Below are 24,999 nucleotides of genomic sequence, written 5' to 3'. Positions count from 1 at the left end.
AGTCGAGGCCCAAATAGAAAGGGGAGAACATTTAGCATGTTGCCTGTTTTATTCAAAAACATTTTTAGTCGTATAACTTTTTTTTATTGCACAACCCCTTTAAGTCATAATATGTGTATCCATGCTTGAAGAAGAATTTTCAGCCACTTTGTGGTGAGAATATATCTATGCCAATGAGATACCATGTGGGTGTCTCTATGTTCTGCTTAAATCAGTGGCACAGAGGTTTTGAATATAATCATCAGGTATTAGCATATGCAACTTGGAAATGATAGAAGCTCATTAGAATCAGCACCAGGCTAAATAAATTATTAGTTGTCCTGTGCAAATCCCTAATTTTGCTAAAATGTTGATGCATTACAACGGTATCTTTCCATGTCTGGCCTACAGAGGACGAACACTCTGTTTAGTCAGACAGTATATACATTGACAAATATAGTGGCAAAAAAAATCTGGTGACCCTTACTGTGTAAGATCTGCAGTACAACGTACACTTGCTGTCCACCTCCACACCACGGGTACAGTTATACATTCCCCGTAGGATTAGGGGCAATTGTTCACACATGACAGGAATACATCGACCAGTTGCCCAGAGTCCAGTCTGCAGACAGTGAATTTTCAGGAACTTCCTGTGAAGTCAATATAAAAATCATTCAGAAGTGTAGCCCCAAAGTAATTCTGTAGTGCAATACACCAAAGCGGTCAATCAGGAGCAGGGGTGGACTGGGAACTAGTGTTGATCGAGCACCAAAGTGCTCAGGGCCGAACACATTGCGATACTCGGGTGCTCGGTAGAATATATATTCTAGTATAATGTAAGACAATGGGAGAACCCGAGCATTAAACCAGGCATCCCCTGCTCTGAAGAGGAGGTCTGGTTTGCAGAAAAGGTTAGAAATTGATGGAAACACCACCAAAATGGTTTGGAAACAGCATGGAGAGGACATCTGGAATGCATATTTGATTCCTATTACCTATGACATACAATAGACAACCACACAAAGGCTATATGCCCAAAGCTGGGTATGTGCAAGCCAACATTCTATGCCATGAGACAGATACAGTCAGCACACCTTACAATGGCAGTCCTTGTGCACTATGAGACGTTCAAAACCAGCTCTTATCTGACTGAGAGCCAGTAAGCCTCAAAGTTGCTTCTGCTTCATATCTGTTGGATGGCTTGGGTGGACCTGCGCACCTAGAACATTATTATTGGGATGACAAAAAGTTTTCTGATCGTCCTAACATAATATTCAATAACCGTTCTATACAGTTTTGTCATGTAAACTTATTTACATAATTGTGGGCATATGCAAATTAGCTGAATCTGCTTGTTTTTCATCCGAAACACCATTTGCATGGAAAATTTGCAATACAAATTTCGCAATTACAATATTCGCGATCAACACTACTCATGAACAGCACCATCTATTGGTTTCATAGTCTTGTCATAGGCTTGCACATACCCGGCTTTTGGCATATAGCCTTTGTGTGGTTGCCTTTTGTATGTCATAGGTAATGGGAGTCCAAGATGCATCCAGACATCCTTCCCATGCTGTTTCCAAACCATTTCGGTGGTGTGTCCATCAATTTCTAACCTTTTTCTGTGAACCAGACACCCTCTCTTCTTTAGAGCAGAGGATGCCTGGTTAATGCTCATGTCTCCCATTGATTTTCATTGTGTTCAATTGTGCTCGAGCATACAAAGTATCTAGCCGAACACTGTGATGTGCCGAGCATAGCGATGCTCGAGCAGAACTGCTGTTCAGCCGAGCATGCTTGCTCAACACTAATGGGAACTTAAAGTGGCCATGAAAATAACCTAAAAGTGGCCCCATGTTGTAGGAGGGTCCAAATTGTCAGAAGGTAGGACAACAGAAGTAGGTGGGTCCAGCAATACCATAGTGCAGCACAAAATATCGCCTCAGCAGAACCAAAAACCCCAGAGCAGCATAAAATACTGCCACAGCAGAACCTACTGCCTGCATTAACTAATGCTCAGAGCTTTAGATATTTATGTACCTGGCTGGTGGCCAAAAGGAGGGCTTGAGTGGCCCTCTGTGCATCAGTCTACCGGTAAAATTCTTGGTAGGATCTATGGCCAGTCCACACATGGTCAGGAGCTACCTGTCCCTTTTCTTGGGGAGGGAGTATTGGCCAGTTTGACATCTCACGTGACTTTCATTGTTTCCTCTATAGACATCAGGAGACAGTAAGACTGCTGACATAAACATTAGACTGTTGACAGAACCAGCCTTTATCTAATGGGCACAACCTGACCACAGCAGAATCTGTCAGCAGTTTTATGCTGCCTAAGGCCTCTTTTAAGCATCAGTGTCTCAATGGACCGCTCATGTATCCATTGACTTAATGTGTGCATTCACACATCAGTGGGTATTCATGGACACCACGGAAGCAAGCCCTATTTTGTCTGTGATTACTGATCCCTCACTCACATTATATTCTATGGGTCCATCAAAATTACAGACACAACAAGGATGCCATCCCATGTTTGATCTGTGGTTTTCACTGGATCATTGGTAGGGGACGCTCTAGAAACCAATTTTTAGCTTAGCAGTGTCCAATAAAGATGACACACAGAGGGCAAAGATGGATACACTGACCAAACAGGGAACATTCACGGATATCTTCATGGATGAACCACTGACTATCTTGTGATAGATGTCATCACGGTCGTGTGAGAGAGGCCTTAAAGAGCGGACAGTCAATGAAGTCAAGCAGAAAAAAGTCAGAGGGAGGCTGCCTAATAGACACTTCCCCCATACCTAGGTCATTTTAAAACCATGCAGCAGAATGTCTAAGGCCAGAATTTTTGTAATCAGCTAAAAAACTGGCACAAATACCTTATAACACATTTATTATATGTTTTAGACACTTTTTGCACCTTGCTAGATGTTTTTCAAAAGTGTTTATCAAAGGGGGAATGGTTTTTCAAGTCGTACTATTTCTTTGCGCAAAATTCTAGCTAAAGTAAACCACTCAAGAGGCAGCGTGAAGAGAAAACTATCTAACTTGCATCAAGATGTGCCAAATCAAACAGCATTCACATCAATGACATTTGCATCATCTTTCTTTAAGCCAATAGTAATAAATCTGCCCCTATGTTTGCTCTAAAACACTGCTGTAAAAAATAGGGGGAGATTTAATAAGCTTAGTGCACCAGAATCTGATGTGGGAACGGGAGTGGTGGGGGATCAGTGAGGGTAAGTATGGTTTCTTTATTTTTTAACCCACTCTGAAAAAAAAACTCTTAGCCAAGTAATGGAAAATTCATGTTGCCACCATTTAGAAATGTTTACTTTCTTTCTACTAACTGGGTCTGCTGCTACTGTATTTGACTTAAAAAATATAACTCTGAAACCAGGAATGAACTGCAAGTAGCTTTTGACACAGTCAGTGTTTGTTCAGTTATTTCCAAAAGTGATTTCGAGCCAAAACCAGGTTTGGGTCAAAAACTCAGAACCTTACCTTATTTTTGTGTAGGATCCACTCCCGGTTTTGGCTCACAATCACTGATGAAAATCACTCATCAAATATTGACTGTGTAAAAACAGCCTAAAATGTGAGAATGGTCCTCAAGTCTTTAAAGTTCTACATTTTAAACCATCCCTGATTGAAAATGCTTTGCTAAATCTCCATTAAAGCAGTCAGTATTCTACTAATAACAACATAAAATACTATAAAACAGTAAGTATTGCACTCCTTCATCCAGCCACAATACAACACTTAAAGTTCCAAATTGTGGAAAGTAACTCCCAGGACTCTACTCATTATGGATTTTTACCTTTGTATTGTGGCTGTAGAAATAAAATTTTTATTATATTTATTACAGGAAGGACCGCAGATCTCTTAATACGATAAGTATTTATGATAGAAAATGTCATGAGAAGCTTTGCAGACAAAAAGGAGATATAAGATACTTAAAGGCTATGATCACCTTTGGGGCATTTTTTTTTATTATTCCATTCTTACTGATTTGGGGCTAAAATAAAGACATTTTCAATTTTTTATTAAAACTTTTCAACAGTTTTTCCTCTATAGCTTTCTCTTTCACTGCCTCTGCAGACTGTTGCCTTCTGCTTCACAGTGAATCCGTCAGGGAGTTGCTCCAACAGCTTGATATGCATCTCTTATCTATACTTTCCTAACAGCTCATAAGCACTCAATATTATAGCAAACTCTGTTTGGTCATAATCCCAGGAGAACCTGAAAAACCTTCAGAGTCATATTTGCAGCCACCAAATACTTACTAGAAGTGCACAAATAGTCCTACAACATGTACAGTGACATACCAGATCGGGAACATTGACAAAAATTCCCACAAAAAATATGTATTTTAATCAGGGGACATTTTTATGCATCTTAAAGGGAAACTCTCAAAAATGTGCCCTGCTGAAACCTAGAAAGATTTTATGTTTGGCCAAGAGAGTACAGGCCCCAAAATTTAGGCATTCACCTGACAGAAAAGAACTTGTGATTATGTGGCTGGAGGTACATTAGGCGGTCACTGGATAAAATTATACTGTAGGCCACCAGTACAGGCCCCAAAAATTCAGCATTCACCTGACAAAAAAGAACTTGTGATGATGTGGCTGGAGGTACATTAGGCGGTCACGGGATAAAATTTTTACTGTTGACCACTGGAGTACAGGTCCCAAAAATTAGGCATTCACCTGCCAGAAATGAACTTGTGATTATGTGGCTGGAGGTACATTAGGCAGTCACTGGATAAAAAATTTGCTGTAGGCCACTGGAGTAGAAGCCCCAAAAATTTGGCATTCAATTGACAGAAAAGGCCTTTTATGCCGCTGTATATACATAACACAAGAACCATTCTTTGTTCTGGGTGGTAGAGGATATGTGAGGGCTGGCATGAGGAAATTCAATTACATGTGGTCGTCACAGTTGTTGTATTCCTCAGAGATCCATGCCTCATTCATTTTTATTCATGAGCTAGGCGAGTGCGCGTATCGGTCACGATCCCCCCTGCTGCGCTGAACGTCCTTTCGGACAGGACACTCGACGAGGGGCAAGCCAAGAGTTCCATGGAAAATTGTGCCAGCTTAGGCCACAGGTCAAGGCGGCACACCCAGTAGTCCAGGGATTCCGTTAACCCGATGTAGTAGGACGCCTGTCGGTCTAGGCGTTCTCTGAGGCTGGATCCAGAGGGCGGATGTTGATGGGTTGGCTGCAAAAATGATCTCATATCCGAAGTGACCAACACATCTACAAACCGCCCTCTTCTTGCAGGCGTGGTAGGATTGGTACCTGCACCTGTTTCGCTGTGGGTGGAAATTCCTCTGCCAGGGCCCACAACAGCAGAATGCAGCATCTCTCACACCAAGTCCTGGAAATTCTGCATTCTGCTAACCCTCATGCCCTCCATTTAGTGTTGGTACTGGGGGATCATGACCCATACGCGCACTCGCCTAGCTCATGAATAAAAATTAATGAGGCATGGATCTCTGAGGAATACAACACCTGTAACGACCACGTGTAATTGAATTTCTTCATGCCAACCCACACATATCCTCCACCACCCAGAACAAAGAATGGTCCTTGTGTTATGTATATACAGCGGCATAAAAGGCCTTTTCTGTCAATTGAATGCCTAATTTTTGGGGCCTGTACTCCAGTGGCCTACAGTATAATTTTTATCCAGTGACTGCCTAATGTACCTCCAGCCAAATAATCACAAGTTCTTTTCTGTCTGGTGAATGCTGAATTTATGAGGCCTGTACTGGAATACAGTAAAATTTTATCCAGTGACTGCCTAATGTACCTCCAGCCACATAATTACAAGTACTTTTCTGTCAAGTTAATGCCTGGAATTTGGGGCCTGTACTAGCCTTCAGTAAAAAAATGTATCCAGTGACCTCCTAGTACAAATATTTGTGACTGCCAGTGGCCGCCTAATGTACCTCCAGCCACATAATCACAAGTTCTTTTCTGTCAGGTTAATGCCTAATGTTTGGGGCCTGTACTAGCCTTCAGTAAAAAAAATTATCCAGTGACCTCCTCGTACAAATATTTGGTAGAAGCAAGTATATCGAACCCCTTAATCAGTATTTTGTGGAAACAGGTATATCACACCCCTCAATTATTATTTTTGCCACAACAGTTATATCACACCACCCTCTTTATTTCGGGCAACAGGTATATCGCAGCCGTCAATCACTATTTTGTGGAAGCAGGTATATCACACCCCTCAATCACTTTTTTGGGGGGCAAAAGATATATCACACCCGTTGCAAATAATTGTTCCAATAGTGCTTGTCCCTCTATATAGCTGTGGTATTGCAAGAGAACCAAACACAACTGCTGCACAATAGAAATGCACTATAATGTATAATATACTTTGTATGTTAGAAAGTATATTAGAAGTATATCACACCCCTCAGTATATCACACCTATCGATAGCACACCTATACCAGTCCTTAAAAAGACTTTTGTGGCCCTATTAGCTAGCATTTGGTGTCCCTAACAGCCTGTCCCTGCTCCACAAAGCAACCTCTCCCAACACTGGCAAAACACAGAATGCATAATGGCTGCCAGATCGGGTAGGGTGGGGGTGTGTTTATGTGCTGAAGCATCTCAATTGGCTGTCCTGTCCCATCTGATGGATGTGTCATGTGTCAAAGTTTGGCGCAATGCAAAAGAATATGGCGCAGCGGACAACGCCATATATTCGCATGTTCGGCGAATCGTGAAAGCGCAAAGTTCGCTGTGAAACGACCGCCGGGCAAACCGCAAGGCCATCTCTATTCATAATTAAGCTGATATGCATGTCCATAAGGAGTTCATAGATAATGGCTACAGGTCCTGCCATCCTGCCATCAGAGCAGCTCCTTGACATATTTACTGTGAAGCAAAAAAGAACAGCCTGCAGATGCAGTGAAAGTGAAAGCTATTATTGCTTTTTACTCATTCTGGTCCACAAATCAGTTTTTCAATTGGTTTTTAAATGTTTTTAACAGTTTTTCATCTATAGCTTTCACTGCATCTGCAGGTTGCTGCTTTATTCTTCCTAGTGAATCTGTCAGGGATCTGTTCTGATGGCTAAACCCTTGCCACTGAAATATTTATTCTTAATTATGACCAAACTGATTTTGCTATAGTAATGAGTGTTCATAAGCTGTCAGAGCAACTCTCTGATGGATTCACTGTGAAGCAGAAGGCAACAGTCAGCAGATGTAGTAAAGGTAAAAAGAGGAAACTCTGTTGAAACTTTTTAATAAAAACCAATTATAAAAATTTTCTTTAGTCCAAAATGAGTAGAATGCAATGATTTAAAAAAATTGCCCCCCCAAAAGTATCCAACTCCATAGCCTTTAAAGGGGTTGTTCAGCCTTTTGAGAAAACTATAGTCCTAACCTGTGCCCCTTAACAAAAACAGCACTTCTCGCCTGTCCTTGGTCCCACTACTGCTTCATTCCCAGCAGCTTCCAGTCCCTGGACCAGGAAGCAACTTGGTCCCTTGACACATCAGTCTTCGTCTTGAACGATACGTCACAACTGTGACCCATCGGTCAGACCCTCACCAATCGGACACATAACCTATCCACATCAATTTTAATCCACATTCTGCATAAATTACTGTAGATCTAAAAATCACACACCATATGTAGGCTAGAGAGGTGGGGACATGATGAATTATTTAGATCAGTATATAGTGGAAGTTCTGATTTAGAAATATTCATGCTGTACGTGTTAATGTGTTCTCTGTCATGAGTCCTAACAGTTGGTGGTACAGAAGATAAGAACCGGGAGCTATTGCTGTAACAAAGAGTGTTGATGTGATAGCTGAAGGTGAGAGATATTTAGCATAGGAATACAATTTCATAATTTGTGACAGTAATTCGCATATTGCAATTGCTAATACAGTAGCATAAAAATGAAAGAATTATGCACCGGTTTCATCACAAACCTCCTAGGCCGTCTCTCTGAAACTTCTGCTACGTGGTAGCCCAGCTTACATCTGTACCTGCACATTGACCCCACATCATGGTTACCCAGATGGCAGCGTGGTGTGAGCAGTCTACCATTGGCTATGGGTGGTGGAGCATCACATTCAATCTTGCAGTAGCCCTCGGGAAGAGACCAATGGCCGTCCCACATGCACGTCACCCATTGGCTCACGCCTACAACCCAGAGAAGTGCAATTAGTTGTTCATTCAGTTACAGAAACTATTTTTTTTTTTGTTCAGTGATGCCATAATAGACTAAGGCCACATTCAGATCACCCATTAGCTTTCTGTTCTACTGATCCCTCATTTTGAGCATCCACTGTGCTTATTTTGCATCTGTTTTTCTCAGTTCCGTCAGTGATCATTTATTTTAGATAGGAGAAAAAGTTTTGCGTGGAGAACTTTTTCTCCCATGGGTTTCTATCAACAGGATATGTTGTAAATTGGATTGCAGCCTGTCTGACCACTGGAGTCCTCAGCCTTCCCAACAATGAGGGCTTCCCAATTTCCCAGTGTGCATGTTGGTCCACCATTTCATTCACTTCTATGTGGCTGATGGAGAAAGCGGTCCATCAGTTCCACAGAAGTGAATGGATGGTAGTATTCAGACCCCCCATGATCCAATATCTTACCTATCCTGTGGACAAATGATAAAACAGTTTTCATTGCATAGCCCATTTACAACAAAAAATGTAACTTTGCATTAAATTTTAATTAAAAGCATGATTTCAGGATCAGACTACACAGGGTTTGTTGGTTGTCTGTTACCATAGGGACACAGAATTTTACAAAGGAGCTGTAGAAACAATAATAAACCTTTAACTATGGCGAAATAGCTTAATTTTTATTGTATGTGTAATGGAATAATAAAAGTAAATTAGTTGTGAAGGCGGATTTAGCCTTTAAGAATTATTAAGAGCAGTAGATCTATAAACAATATGGAAAGTAGGAGGAAGACCCCAAAAATTACCCAGATAGAAGCAGTGGTGTCTTGGATGTCTTTTTCTAAATCATCCTACATGGTTCTAGAAGAGGCAGTTGAATAATTCTTTTTTATGTGTGAGTTATATTAAAATAAGCATAACAACTAGAGATGAGCGAATCGAAGTTCACGAAGTGGAATTCGATCCGAATTTCAGGAAAATTTCGATTCGCACCGTATCCGACTTTCCTCACGCTTCGTGAAAACTAAAATGGCTGCTGCATGTGTTAGGACATGGAGCAAGAAACTCTGGGAACGAGGGATCATCCACAATGCCATGCATGCAGCCAATTAGCAGCCAGCCCTGTGATGTCACAGCCCTATAAATAGCCTCAGCCATCTTGGATTCAGCCATTTTCCAGTGTACTTAGTGCAGGGAGAGATGTCAGCAGGCGCTAGGGACAGTGAAAGGAAAGACTTTAAAACTTTTATTTTGCTGTATAGAAGTTCAGGGAAAGGATAGGGAGGAATCATTCCACAGTATTGAAGCAGAACAGGGTTCAGTAGGGGAGGTTACAGCCTGGGTAATAGGAACAATCCTATTACACCTTGCTGCACTGACTGCGGATCCAAATTGCGAATATACAGCTCTGTAATTCCAGCAAACCGTTCTTGTTATTGGGGTGTAAGTGCTGTTTGATACAGCCATTAACAGGGTTTATTACAAGGAAATATTTCTATGTCTTATTTGCCCTTGTGCGGTGAAGTTATATGTTCTAAAGCATTTTTTGGCCTGTATTAGTGGGGGGAAAAAGAGCTTATTAGCTGTTGTGTGGTAAAGTGAGAAAAATACAGCCCTTTTTGGCATGTATTAGTGGCACAAAAAAATATATTTGCCGTTCAGCTGTGCAGTTATATGTTCTAAAGCCTTCTTTGGTGTGTATTTGTGGAAAAAAAGGGCTTATTAGCTGTTGTGTGGTGAAGTGAGAAACTTACAAACTTTTTTGGGTGTTTTAATTTCCTTTTTATTTATTTATTTGATCTAACAGTATGTCAGACAAAGAAGTGCCAGGGGAGTGGCAGAGGCCTAAATGTTTCTGGCGCAGGCAGAAGTCGCAGCAGAGTAAGGGGGAGTGGCAACAGGAGATGCAGCGAGAAGCCTGAGCGTCATCTAGCAGTCGTGTCTTGACCAGCAACCCAGCGGTTCTTGAATGGTTGACTCGGTTATCCACTTTGTCCCAAGTGACATCAGACACCACCAGCCAAGAGTAGGTGGATTCGTCAGACACTACCCTTAGTTGGCATGGCCCGGGAGAAGGCCCTGTGCCCTCATCTGTCCTCAGCCTGCCTCTGTCCTTTTCTGTTTCCTCAGCCACAGAAGTATTATATGCTGTGGGCTCAGCTCCACTATACAGCGAGGACGAGCTACTAGAGGACAGTCAGCAGCTACTGCCCAAGCAAGATCTGGAGGAGACATCCGCTGCTTCCTCCGGTAGGCGGGCAAGTAGTCATGAGGAGAGTGACATGGGAGCTGGTATTGCGATCGGTCAGGCTCCGTTGAGGAGGACATCAGTGATGTGCAGACAGTACTCGATGATGTATCTCATCGCACTTGGGAGCCGGGTGAATTAGGGGCTTCATCATCATCGGAAGAAGAGGGTAGCAGCTTGCTCATGAGGCAGCGGTGGAGCCAGCAAGTCGCTAGCATAGCCGGATGTCAGCAGGGTGGCAGCAGTGGGAGGTCGGGAGCCAAACGTGACCGGGGTAGACCACCCGCTTCGCAGGAGCCTACCTGCCCGGAATGTATTGGTGCAGGGGTTCATGGAAGCAGCGGCAGTAGCAGTCAGTCAGTGAGGAGTGATGGGGGTAAAATCACCTACTCTGGGGTAAAATGACCTACTTTTTGGTATGCCGCTGGAGGAGTTGAATATGGACATTTGTAGAATTTGTGGGCAGAAGGTCAAGTTTGACCAGGGTGCCAATGTTAGCACCACGGCCCTGCGTCAACATATGCAGCGTCACCATAAAGTGGCCTGGGAGAACCGTGGCTCCTATGTGGTGGTTCAACCTGCCGCAGCAACCGCTGCATGACCTAGTGGCATGCACCCGATTTCAGGCAGTCAAGGCTCCACCACCTCAGCTGAAGGGAGCTGTCTGTCCTTCCCATCATCTGCTGGTCCTGATGCTCCTGCTGCTCCTCCTACTCCTCGTCAGTGATTTCGTCAGCAGTCGATCACTGAAGCGATTGCCAAGAGACAACAGTATGCGTGCACTCATCCAACGGCACAGAAGCTGAATGTGCTCCTGTCCAAGCTGCTGGTGTTGCAGTCCCTACCTTTCCAAGTGGTGGATTCTGCACCTTTCAGAAAACTGATGGCTTGTGCCGAGCTGAGGTGGAGCGTCCCAAGCCATCATTTATTTGTCAAAAGGCAGTACCAGCCCTGCACACATATGTAGAACAGAAGGTGGGCCAGTCCTTGAGCCTGTCAGTGTCTGCCAAAGTGCACGGCAGAGCCGACCTGTGGAGCTGTAACTACGGTCAGGGACAATACATGTCCTTTATGGTCCACTGGGTAAATGTGGTTCCTGCACAGCCAAACCAGCAACTTGGCCAGGTGACGCCGCTTCTGCCTCCACCTTCTCACGCTGTTGGTCATGAGACAATGTCCATCTCTGCCTACTCATCCTCCACCGTGTACTCAGCTTTCACTGCAGGGACAATTCACAGTGCCCCTCCAGCATACCACATGTGAAGGGCATGGCGGTGTCACGCTGTTCTGCACCTCGTTTGCCTGAGAGAACGGAGTCACACAGGGGAGGAACTGCTCTGTGTCCTTCATCAAGAAATTGAATCCTGGCTTTCGCCATGACAACTCAAAATCGCAACCATGGTGACCAACAACAAGAAGAACATGGTCTTGGTGCTGCGACAAGGAGGGCTGAGCCATGCGCCCTTCATTGCACACATGTTTAATCTGGTTGTCAAGTGGTTTCCTGCACTTTTGGCACTCGTACACCGCAAAGCACACCCTCCTTGAGCTGCAGTGGCAGAACAGCATCCCCCAACATAGGCTGATATGCGATATTTTTACCCGTTGGAATTCCACCCTCCATATGTTGGACTGACTATGCGAACAGAAAAAGGCCATAAACGATTTCTTGATGATTCAAGTGGACAGGAGTACTCCCCTGTGTAACTTCGATGTCAGCCAGTGGCAGCTCATGCGTGACACCTGCTGTGTGCTCAGGCCCTTTGGGGAGGCCACATTATTTGTCAGTCGCCAGGACTACGGGATGAACAACGTCATTCCACTGCTTCACGTCCTGAAACAAATTATGGTAAATCTAGCTGGTTAGGGGACTGGAGACGTTGCACCTAGATCTCACGGTGTTGATCACGAATATTCAAATTGCAAATTTTTATCGCAAATATCGGCACTTCGAGAATTCGCGAACATTTAGAATATAGTGATATATATTCGTAATTTCGAATATTCGAGATTTTATTTTAATCAGTACACATGATCCCTCCCTGCTTGTGGGCCAATGAGAAGGCTGCAATAGCTTTGACTTTAGGAGTAGTGTTGATTGCAAATTTTCATAATGAGAATTTTTGTAATGCGAATTTTCATAATGAGAATCAATAAGATCGTGAAAACTCAAATCCGATGGTATATTCTAACCCCTAGACATTCTCTTGGTGACGGGAACTCTTGTTGGGGATGAGTATGCCAAAGTGGAACAACTGTACAGATTTTAAAAAAAGACGAAATATTCTAAAAAACTAATATATTCATTTTTTGGAATATTCGTAATATTCAAAAACAACAATATATAGCAATATAGCGAATATAAAAAAAAAACTAATATAGAGAAATTTAGCTAATATAGTGCTATAATCTTCTTTGTCTAATAGTTGTAATTTTTTTCTCATTTGAGGTTCAGATTGGAAAAAAACTAAGTAACTTAAGCAGGGAGGAATCATGACTTCAGATGTCAAAAAAGACGAATATTCTAAAAAACAAATATATTTGATATAGTGCTATATATTTGTTTTTTCAAATATTCATAATATTCTAAAACAAGAATATATAGCAATATAGCGAATATTCGAAAAAAAACTAATGTAGAACAATTTAGCTAATATAGTGCTATTATCTTTTTTTTTATAGTTGTAATTTAATTCTAATCTGAACTTCAGATGATAAAAAAATTACAACTATTAGACAAAGAAGATTATAGCACTATATCAGCTAAATTGCTCTATATTTGTTTTTTTTATATATTCACTATATTGCTATATATTCTTGGGGTAGCGCCACCCTGGTTGTTTCACTCCTGGTCTGTTCTAGGTGAGTCTCGGCTGCAATCCCACTCCTATGGTCTTCTCTGACCTGGACTCTTTCTACACGTCAGGCTTTGATTCATTGTGGCATGCTGTTTACTTTTTATCTTTTACTTTTCCCTTACTTTACAGCCCTTTGCTTCATATATTTTTTTCATGCCCGTGTTTGGTTTTTGCAGCTGACCCTGACTCACCTTCTATTATGTATATACACTTGGCTCATGGGCTGGTCACTGTACCATGTACATCCCGTTGACCTCCATATATTTATGTATTGTTGACCGGTGTGTTCCTCCCAGGGTGGCACCGTTCTTTCCCTTTCCCTGCTCGCTTTTTTTCCTGTCCTCTGGCATCACATGTATGTAATTTTAATCATGTTTTGTTATACTACAATCAAATTTAACATTTACTATTTGGTACTTTGAGCTCCATTCTCTTTGTTGTTCTACTATATATTCTTGTTTTTGAATATATTCCGAATATTCGAAAAAACGAATATATTCGTTTTAAAAAATATTCGTCTTTTTTTTAAAATCTGTACAGTTGTTCCACTTTGGCATACTCCTTACTCCTCCCCGACAAGCGTCCCCATGACCATGGGAACAGCTGAGGGTTACAATATACCTTCGGATCTGAGTTTTCACGATTTCATTGATTCTCATTACGAAAATTCGCAATCAACACTACTAACAAATATTCTAATTCTGTCTCTCCACCTTGTTGGACCCTCGCTACCGGTCCAAAATGGGGGCCTTTTTTACACCCACTGAAAGGGAGGACACACTGAACTACTATAGAGACATCCTATGTAGTTAGTTGGCCGCTGCCTATCTGCGCCATCGTCCATCCTCTCACAGGTCTGACCAGGGGGGCCCTCTGCACTCACATTCCTCTGCCATGGCTGCTGTGGTAGGGTGGGGGGGGTCAGAGCAGTTCCAGCTCCATCAGCAGCAACTGAGTCTAGAGTTGCTGATGAGCAGCTTTCTTCACCCTCCTAGTGAAGAAACTACTCACCAGCAGCAGCAGCTAGACCTGGAGCAGAACCTGAACCAGCAGGTGGTGGCATACTTGAACAGCACCCTGCCACTCCACATTGAAGGTTCACTGGACTACTGGGCAGTAGTGATGGTCGAGCACCAAAGTGCTTGTGTGCTCTGGTGCTCGAGTAGAGCACCCGAGCACAATGGAAGTCAATTAAACCAGGCACCCCCTACTCTGAAGAGGGGAGGGTGTTGGGACTCTAGTTCGGCTTAGGAGTCTCTGCTCTGACTCCATATACAGCTATATCCATATATGGAGTCAGTGCTTGGGGACACCCATTGCATTTAAATCTAGTTTAGCCTCTATTTCTGAAAAGTTTCTACACTATAGAGCTGCATGGCTAGTTACCTTTAAAAAAAAAAAAAAAAAGAAAAGTTGCAAGTATTTCTATTGAGCAGAAGTTATATATAATATATATTTTTTTTAAGTAACTGCCAATGCAGCTCTATAGTGTAGTGGCTAACATTCTGGGCTGTAATGTAGAAGGTTGTGAGTTAGAATCTGTCCAGAAATAGATGCTAAATTTAATTTAAACATATATATACATTTTTAGCCACAATATATTTCCATATATTATTATATATTTTGAATATATAATATATTATAATATATGTAAATATATTATGGCTAAAACATCAGCAGTAGTTTCCCACATATTATGCATTCATATACAGTCCTGATTAAAAGTTTAAGACCACTTGAAAAATGGCAAAAAAATCATATTTTACATTGTTGGATCTTAACAAGGTTCAAGTAGAGCTTCAACATGCAACAAGAAGAAATGAGAGTGAGACAAAACATTTTTTGAGCATTCAATTAATTGAAAATAACCATTAAACTGGCTGTTTTTCAGCTGATCCAAATTTTAGGACCACATGCCTTTAAAAGGCCAAATCTGTGCAAAGATGTGGATTCATTGTCATTTTCTGTCAGGTAGTCACACGTTGTGATGGCAAAGGCAAAAAAAAATCTCCCTTTTTGAACGTGGTTGGGTTGTTTAACTGCATAAGCAGGGTCTCTCACAGTGCGCCATCGCTGCTGAGGTGGGACGCAGTAAGACAGTCATTTGGAATTTCTGAAATGATCCTGAGGGTTATGGAACAAAAAAGTCAAGTGGAAGACCCCAAAAATTTTTATCAGCACTGAGCTGGAGGATCCAATTGGCTGTCCGTCAAGACACTGGACGATCCTCGACCCAAATTAAGGCCCTTACTGGTGCTGACTGCAGCCCCATAACCATCAGACGGCATCTGAGACTGAAGGGCTTCAAAAACAAAAAACGTCTTCAAAGACCTCGTCTCCTTGAACACCACAGAACTGCTCGTTTGGACTTTGCAAGAGAGCACCAAACATGGGACATTCAAAGGTGGAAGAAATTTTTATTCTCTGATGAGAAAAAAATTAACCTTGATGGTCCTGATGGTTTCCAATGTTACTGGCATGACAAGCAGATCCAACCTGAGATGTTTTCTACGCGCCACAGTAGAGGGGGCGCCATAATGGTCTGGGGTGCTTTTTCCTTAAGTGGAACAATGGAGCTTTAGGAAGTGCAGGGGGCATCAAACGGCTGCTGGCTATGTCCAGATGTTGCAGAGAGCATTCCTCATGACTGAGGGCCCTCGTCTGTGTGGTAACGACTGGGTTTTTCAACTGGACAACGCTACAGTACACAATGCCCGCAGGACAAGGGACTTCTTCCAGGAGAATAACATCACTCTTTTGGCCCATCCTGCGTGTTCTTCTGATCTAAATCCAATTGAGAACCTTTGGGGATGGATGGCAAGGGAAGTTTACAAAAATGGACAACAGTTTCAGACAGTAGATGGCCTTTGTGCGGCCGTCTTCACCACTTGGAGAAATGTTCCCACTCACCTCATGGAAACGCTTGCATCAAGCATGACGAAACTAATTTTTGAAGTGATAAACAATAACGGCGGAGTTACTCATTACTGAGTTCATGTTTGGAAGCTGGATTTCTGTTTTGGGGGGGTTAATTTTTTTTTTGGGAGGTGTGGTCCTAAACTTTTGATCAGCTGAAAAACTGCCTTTTTGAGTTTATTTGTTGTTTTCATTAAATTGAATGCTCCAACAATGTTTTGTCTCACTCCCATTTTTTCTTGTTGCATGTTGAAGCTCTACTTGGAACCTTGTTAAGATCCAGCCATACTAAACATGATTTTTTGCCATTTTTCAAGTGGTCTTAAACTTTTGATCAGGACTGTATATCAGAAGTATGATTATGTATTTGTAATTACTAATATATATATATTAGTAATTAATTTTTTTTTACAATTTATAAAAAAAATTGCAGAAGTCTTTTTTTTTTTTAAAGTATCTGGATATGCAGCTATATAGTGTAATGGTTAACATTATTGGCTGTAATGTAGAAGGTTGTGAGTTTGAATCCTGCCAGAAACTTTTCATAAATAGAGGCTAAATTAGATTTAAATACACTGACTCGAGCATCGTGCGCTCGAGCACACGCGATGCTCGTCCAACACTACTGGGCAGCCAAACTGGAATTGTGGCCGCGACTGGCAGAGTTTGCCCTGGAAAAGCTGTTCTGTCTGGCCAGTAGTGTGGCATCAGAGCCGGTGTTTATTACGGTGGGGGCCATAGTTACCCCAAGAACTCACCTGTCCACCAAAAATGTTGAGAAACTGACCTTTGTCAAGATGAATCAGGTGTGGTTCAGCCAGGATTGCCACCCACCACCTCCCCACTCTGTCAACGGTTCACTCTGTGGTCTTCTGATGCTGCTGCCACCTCACCACTCAGGTCTCATGATGCTGCTGCCAACTCCACACTGTCATTGTGCCACCCTGTGGCCTGATGCTTCTGCTGCCGCCTCCAAACTCTGTCATTGTGCCACTCTGTGGCCTCCTGATGCTGCTGCTGCCACCTACACACTGTCATTGTGTCACCATGTGGCCTCCTCCTGATGCTACTGCTGCCACCACCTCCACACTTTGTCATTGTGCCACTCTGTGGCCTCCTGATGCTGCTGCCACCTCCACACTGTCATTGTGCCACTCTGTGGCCTCCTCCTGATGCTTCCACCTCACCACTATGTCATAGGGCCACTCTGTGGACTTCTCATGCTGTTCCCACCCTTCCAACTTCATGACTAGCCCACTATTTTGCCTTTCGGCCTAGCTGACATCATTATTTATTTGACCCTTCTGATCTGTCTGAAGGAAGGAAAAATGAGGCACACAACGGATCCTGTCTATGTAACAGCTGTAAGGCCTGCATGACATGGTCCCAATTCTGCATCAGAATTGGCTTATGATTTGATAGCCAAAAGCAGGAGTGGGTAGAAAAAACTTCAGACATGCAAATATTCCTTTCATGTGTCATCTCTGTTTTGGACCCACTCCTGTTTTTTTTTGTTTTTTTTGCTTTAGCAATACTGAGTGAAGGCGGATGCTCCACAGACAGGATAATTTTTTTTGGGGTTTATTGTTCTGACGGATCACAGGAAGGGCAAAATAATCAGTGACGTCAACACAAACTTACTGCTGACACCCTCTCCACTCTGTTAGGGGGGCTCTACTTATATAAGCATTTAATAGAACAAGTTCTGTAGAAATCTATGTGGAATCAGTGATTTGGTGTAAAAGGAGTGCAATCTTTAGCTCTATAGTAGGATCTTGGGCCTCTGCGCTGTTCTTTATACCTGGCGCTAACATTGACCTGTAAAGCTGAGTTGATACTTGAGTTATTTGGCCCCGTGACTGCCCAAATAAGTGAAGTGTGCAGTGATTTTAAGAGCGACTCCTGTCATCTGCATGTCATACTGACTCACAGTATTATTTCACTACCACAGCACTCCCTATGTGTGTTACTGCAAGGCACAGTGTTCTACACCACTATATAGGCTTTCTGGAGCCAAGGAAATAGCCGTTTTCTAACGCGATTTGCCACAAATAAATTACGATCAAACTGAATTTTTTTGGAAAATTCGGCAAACTGGTCGAATGTAATTTTTTTGAAATTCGCTCATCTCTAATAACAACATTTAGTGCTCCTGGAGTTTACTGGAAATTATTCTTAACGATAATGTCACCTGCGTAATTCCGATCTTTGTGATCATTACAAGGCAAGAACTCCAGGGCTGAAAATAGTTGTTTTGAATCTCGTAAAATAAATTGCCATTGTTTTTGCAGAAATGTGAATGATTAGATGCAGTATATTGTCATAACATCTACTATATGCTGCATTCCATTACTGTCACTGGAGAGATTTTTCAAAAAGCAATCAAATATTTTTACACACTAATAACAAAAGTACCATCCACAGGCTGCAAAATGATGTTGTAACCATAGCTCCAGATTACATCCAATGGACCCTTCTCTAGAGCTTTTTAAAGTCACATTTGTGTCGAAGAGTCAAAAATGAATGTACAAAATGAAATGGGACCCTTAAAAAAATAAAGCCCAAAATGTATATTTCTTTTCACTACAAAATAAAATAAAAATAGCAAAATTGGTAATATATCTTATCAATAATATTATCTTGAAAAGATATTGAACAAAGTATCAAGTTCATAGGGTTCAAATACCAAGGCCATACAGGGAGTCAATAATAGGACCATTCCAGGAAAAAATAGGACTATACAAATAGAAGAGCCTCAAACAATTGTGCTGCCTTAAGCTTCATGTACATGTGGGCATGTGCCTCACTCTGCCCCAATACTATAATGTCTCCGCTGATGGTTAGGTGGAGACAGAGGCGGATTTGGTATTTCTGGGGCCTCAACCGGGATATGCCCAGAGACCTCCATTGCTTAAGCTTTACCCCATGGCACCACTGAGTTCTACCCCACCACCAAACTAAGCCCCACTCCATCAGCTCACCAAATTTACCCGCTAACTAAGTCCTAGAAAAATCTTGGATTAGTGTATGTAATCGGGCAGTTTACACCCTCATCCCAAGAATTAATTACTAGAACTAATGTAATGCAACCATTGGTATGTACCTTGGAATTTACCAGGAGGAAGGCAAGTGAAGAAGCAGCGATTTCCTAGGCCTGTTCCATCTGGACAGAAGAAACTGGCATGGAATACCAATGATGGAGGAGGAGGTCCACAATCCAAAAACTCACATGTCACACTTAGATTCCAGTCCCCGGCCAAGCACTTTAAGGAAGCATCCTGATTGAAATATTTAAATGAGAGAACATGTATGTAACAATAAGTGCTTCTAATATGGTTTATGAAAACTTCATATATTTAAATATTTATCTACCTACATGGTAAATTTAAAGGGTATAAACACCTTTGGGGGCAATTTATTAATGATTGCATTTCACTGGTCTTTATCTAAAAAAACATTCTGAGTTAAAGGGCATCTGTCAGCAGTTTTGTACCTATGACACTGGCTGACCTGTTGCATGTGCGCTTGGCAACTGACGGCATCTGTGTTGGTCCCATGTTCATATGTGCCCGCATTGCTGAGAAAAATGAAAGTTAAATATATGCAAATGATCCTGTAGGAGCAACGGGGGCGTTGTCGTCACACCTAGAGGCGCTGCTTTATCTGCAACTGCTGCATCCTCTGTACTTTGATTGATAGGCCAGGCAGTAAAAATGTTGATCATACCTGGCCCTGTCAATCAAAGTGGGGAGGGTGTGGCAGTTGCAGGAAAAGGGGAGTCTCTAGAGGCTTAATTACATGTAAACTTCACAAAACATGGGACCAACACAGATGCCTTCAGCTGCCAAGTGCACATGTAACAGGTCATCCAGTTTCATAGGTACAAAACTGCTGACAGATGCCCTAAACAAGAAGGGCTAAACAATGAGTCATCAGAGTGTGAAACTGAAAGCAACATATTCTGCAGATAGACTGAAAATTAACCATGTAGAACAAAAACTGTTGACCCAGACCAATAAATATGGGTTTTTTTTAACCTACAGTGAGTTAAATAATCATAAAAAAAATTGTCCCTAAAGGGGTTCATAACCTTTAAGCTAACCTTTAACCTGTAATACTAAATTTGTATAGTAAATTCAACTTATAAACAGTATACAGTGCATTTGCAAATTCTCATCTAACAGTAGGTGCAAGCAGTTTAACTTAATTTTTCTTTGGAGCTCTGCTTCATTGAGCTTTTTAATATAAAGATATATTAAGGGAACCTAAACCTTTGCGGAAATCACAGAGGTGCAGCAATTCTTCTAAGGCTGGGTTCACGTCAAGTTTTTCTCATCCGTTTAACGCATACAAAATATATATACGTTAAATGGATGCCTCAGACTGATGTCATACAGTCTGAGTTCCACTGTAAAAAAAAAAGTATGTTTTTTGTAACCAGAGCTGCCTCCTGAGCTGTGATAGAGAAAGAGCTCTAGCCGAAAAGACATTCCCTTGACTGGAGTCTCTTTAAACAATCATTCCACCTTGCAACCAAACACAATGCTATCAGTCTTTGAAGTTTCTGTTGAGAAGTTTTTGTTCATTCCTCTTTGCTGGACCATCTATATTATGACTTGTGCATGAAGAACTTGTTTCAATGTTTTGCCCTATCCTAAAAACCCATTTGCTTATGCCATATTAATTCCAGTGAAAATAGCATCTCCTGCTCCTCAGACCTTGGTGAAACCTGATATTACATAGTCACTCACTTAATTGGACGGGCGCCTAGTAATGTAACATTTTTCCTATAGCTTTCTCCTGGGTATAGCTGTTGTTTAAACTGGGTCACCCCATTTAAAGTCTTGCCTCAGCATCTCAGAAACCATTGTGAAGCATTTTCCATTGGATCCAGTCTCTGATCAAATTTTAAAGGTTGCTATGAGGTCCAGGGTCCCAAGGATAAAATTGAGTTGCCAACACAAATGGATAAGAAGTATAATTAATGGACCAAAAAGCTGATGCTCTGCTTCACCATAGACCTCAGGAATAAAAAAGTAAATTTTCCCAAATTACCCATTAATGGAAATCTAGTAGTTATCAAATGTCATATTTTGCATCTTGCAAGTGAACCATGGCTGAGGTTCTCTCTTACCTTCAAGATTTTATGTCCTGTCTTACTGACTGTATGAAGAACATAGCCTTCATCACACATCACTGAACACAGGGTCTCTCCATCCAGATCTGTGGAACATTGGGTGGTCCCATGCCGCACATGCAGAGCAAGGCAAGAGCTAGTGAAAGAAATGGACACCATAAATGACATGACTAAGGTATTTTATTCCTAATAACTAATCTATGTTATGAAACATATTCCAAATTTTTCAAACCAGAACCTGGATCTAAATTATTTTGTTATTGCTTAATTAAAAGAGACCCTCTAAGAAGACGTCACTAGTATGAACAGAGTTTTATATATACAGTCATGTGAAAAAATTAGGACACCCTTTGAAAGCATGTGGTTTTTTGTAACATTTTTAATAAAAGGTTATTTCATCTCCGTTTCAACAATACAGAGAGATTAAAGTAATCCGACTAAACAAAGAAAACTGAAGAAAAGTCTTTTCAAGATCTTCTGTAAATGTCATTCTACAAAAATGCCTATTCTAACTGAGGAAAAAGATAGGACACCCTTGCCCCTAATAGCGAGTGTTACCTCCTTTGGCTGAAATAACTGCAGTGAGACGGTTCTTGTAGCCATCTACCAGTCTTCGACATCGGTCTGAGGAAATTTTACCCCACTCCTCAATGCAGAACTTTTTCAGCTGTGAGATGTTTGAGGGGTTTCTTGCACGTACAGCCCTTTTCAAGTCACCCCACAGCATCTCAATGGGATTCAAATCTGGACTTTGACTTGGCCATTCCAGGACTCTCCATTTCTTCTTTTTCAGCCAATCTTTGGTTGATTTACTAGTATGTTTTGGGTCATTGTCATGTTGCATGGTCCAGTTCCGCTTCAGCTTTAATTTTCTAACTGATGGTCTCACATGTTCTTCAAGCACCTTCTGATACACAGTAGAATTCATCGTGGATTCTATGATGGTGAGCTGACCAGGTCCTGCTGCAGCAAAGCAGCCCCAAACCATGACACTTCCACCTCCATGCTTCACAGTTGGTATGAGGTTCTTTTCTTGGAATGCTGTGTTTGGTTTACGCCAAACATGTCCTCTGCTGTTGTGTCCAAATAATTCAATTTTGGACTCATCTGTCCAAAGAACATTATTCCAGAAGTCCTGGTCTTTGTCAACTTTATCTCTGGCAGATGTCAGTCTGGCCTCGATGTTTCTCTTGGAAAGCAAAGGTTTCCTCCTTGCACACCTCCCATGCAAGTTAAACTTGTACAGTCTCTTTCTGATTGTAGAGGCATGTACTTCTACATCAACAGTAGCCAGAGCCTGCTGTAGTTCTCGAGATGACACTTTAGGGTTTTTGGAGACCTCTTTTAGCATCTTGCGGTCTGCTCTTGGGGTGAACTTGCTGGGGCGACCAGTCCTGGGCATGTTGGCAGTTGTTTTGAAAGCCCTCCACTTGTAGACTATCTTCCGGACAGTGGAATGGCTGATTTCAAAATCTTTTGAGATCTTTTTAAATCCCTTCCCAGACTCATAGGCTGCTACAATCTTTTTTCTGAAGTCCTCTGACAGCTCTTTTGCTCTCACCATGGTGCTCACTCTCACTTCAACAGTCACGAGCACACCAAACTAAATGTCTGAGGTTTAAATAGGGCAAGCCTCATTCAACATGCAGAGTAACGATCTACTAATTATGTGCACCTGGTGTGATATACCTGTGTGAGATCTGAGCCAATTTAAGAGGGAATACATGTGAGGGTGTCCTATCTTTTTCCTCAGTTAGAATAGGCATTTTTGTAGAATGACATTTACAGAAGATCTTGAAAAGACTTTTCTTCAGTTTTCTTTGTTTAGTTGGATTACTTTAATCTCTCTGTATTGTTGAAACGGAGATGAAATAACCTTTTATTAAAAATGTTACAAAAAACCACATGCTTTCAAAGGGTGTCCTAATTTTTTCACATGACTGTATATATATATATATATATATATATATATATATATATATAAACATATAAATCATCAAATTACCTGCAATCCTTTCTTTTAGGTTGCTGATTGCTCCCCCCAGGTGGGTCGCTAAGGCTAGCTGGAGACCTAAGGGCCACTCCATACACCCCGATGAGCGGGGAGGAGAACTTCAACGTAAGCGACGTCACTCTGTACATTGGGTTTTTAGGACATCTCAAAACCACAGGATTATCCTGACACGAAAGTTGGTGCGTTCCTAGGAAAACACAGACGCCATAACGGCTTTAGTCGGTAGTTCTATCTGATACACAGATTTCAAAGTGACGGAATATGCATGCTGAGGTTTATATCTGAATGGAGGAAGCTTTAGGATACATGAGGCTGAGATTAATATTGCCATCAATGGGAAAAAATATGAAAAGCTTGAAAAACAGAATGCATATACCGTAATTGAAGCTTTTGCCTTGCAACTTATTATGTTTTATGTATAAATCTGTTATTTTCTCTCGGTAGGCGATCTCTGAATCTAAAGGGTCATTTTACAGCGGCAGAAATAGGGCCTCCATGCAGAGCGTGTCCCTTTGTTCCGGTGATGCTGTATGAGCACTTTCGCATACCTGCAGAGCATTCACTCCCTTTCACCACCTTTGGGAAGTGCTTTGAGTGATCATTTTCAATATATGCATTGAACATCCTACAGACCTCTCTATAAATTGCCATTACTTTTGAAACACCAATTTTTCAGCTACATTTTCCCTCGTTTGATCCTCATTTATTATACAACCAGTACAATAATGTAAATCGATGTTAGCGCCAACATTATAAGACCTTTAAATGGATTGTCCACTTTTTGTTTATGAAATGTGCCTTGGCAATAAACTGATCATGAAGTGCTCCCTGTAATCTGTGGGGGAAATTTGCAGTAAGCGTCCAGTTTCCCTACAGTGCCCCCAGAGGTGAAATGATGCATTACATAAGTTTTTAAGTTTTGTCATAATTCTGTCACCCTACCATCCTGATTAGAGATGAGCGAGTTGATTCTGAAGAATGCCCTATGGCAGGCATGTCCAAACTGCGGCCCTCCAGCTGTTGCAAAACTACAACTCCCAGCATGCCTGGATAGCTTACAGCTATTAGTGCATGCTGGGAGTTGTAGTTTTGCAACAGCTGGAGGGCCGCAGTTTGGACATGCCTGCCCTATGGTATCAGAATTTTTGCTGATTGGATTCAGGAGAATTTTTAGAGAGAGAGACAAATCTTTTAGTGGCATTTGAAGCACATTCATTTTGGGTCCAATTTATTTGGTTCAAATTGAATCGAGTCAAATTAGCTCATCACTAATCCTGATATTTCTTACACACCTTTTTTTAATTATTAATTATAGTGATTTTTTTATTGGTTATGTCTGTCTTTTTTTATGATTTTATAAAATTTCATAGCTTTGTGCTGCAAAAATTTGAAGACTACTGATGCCAATTAAAGAAATTTCACTGTAGCATTTATTTTATTAAGAACTAAAAGCGGTGACCTGCGGACAACGCCCATTAGGACAGGATGGATTATAGCAGGGATTATCATGTTGGGATACTTCCCTTCCTGCACACTATGATCACCTAACTCTTCAATAGATAAGTATTTGGTGCATGTATATTCTTTGATGTCATAGTACCCTTTATTATATGGAATGTGTAGACTCATTTATTGGGATAATTCCTTCCTGCACACCATCATTATTAATTGGA

General features: G+C 41.5%; 1 protein-coding gene across 1 annotated transcript in view; it reads right to left on the bottom strand.

The window, feature by feature from the left end:
• The window catches only part of PAPPA2 (pappalysin 2), a 209,485-nt gene that overhangs the window by 48,922 nt on the left and 135,564 nt on the right, over positions 1-24,999 (bottom strand). Inside the window, exons 14-18 of the mRNA XM_044301283.1 lie at positions 23,318-23,513; positions 21,310-21,448; positions 19,279-19,453; positions 7,950-8,163; positions 467-629 (exon numbers count right to left, since the gene is read on the bottom strand). Coding sequence (XP_044157218.1) covers positions 467-629; positions 7,950-8,163; positions 19,279-19,453; positions 21,310-21,448; positions 23,318-23,513 — 887 coding nt within the window. The remainder of the gene's footprint in view (positions 1-466; positions 630-7,949; positions 8,164-19,278; positions 19,454-21,309; positions 21,449-23,317; positions 23,514-24,999) is intronic.

Source organism: Bufo gargarizans, chromosome 7 (assembly GCF_014858855.1).
Source record: "Bufo gargarizans isolate SCDJY-AF-19 chromosome 7, ASM1485885v1, whole genome shotgun sequence".
NCBI classification, from domain to species: domain Eukaryota; kingdom Metazoa; phylum Chordata; class Amphibia; order Anura; family Bufonidae; genus Bufo; species Bufo gargarizans.
The sequence above is the reverse complement of the archived record's forward strand: the minus strand, read 5'-3'. Positions and strand labels throughout refer to the sequence as shown.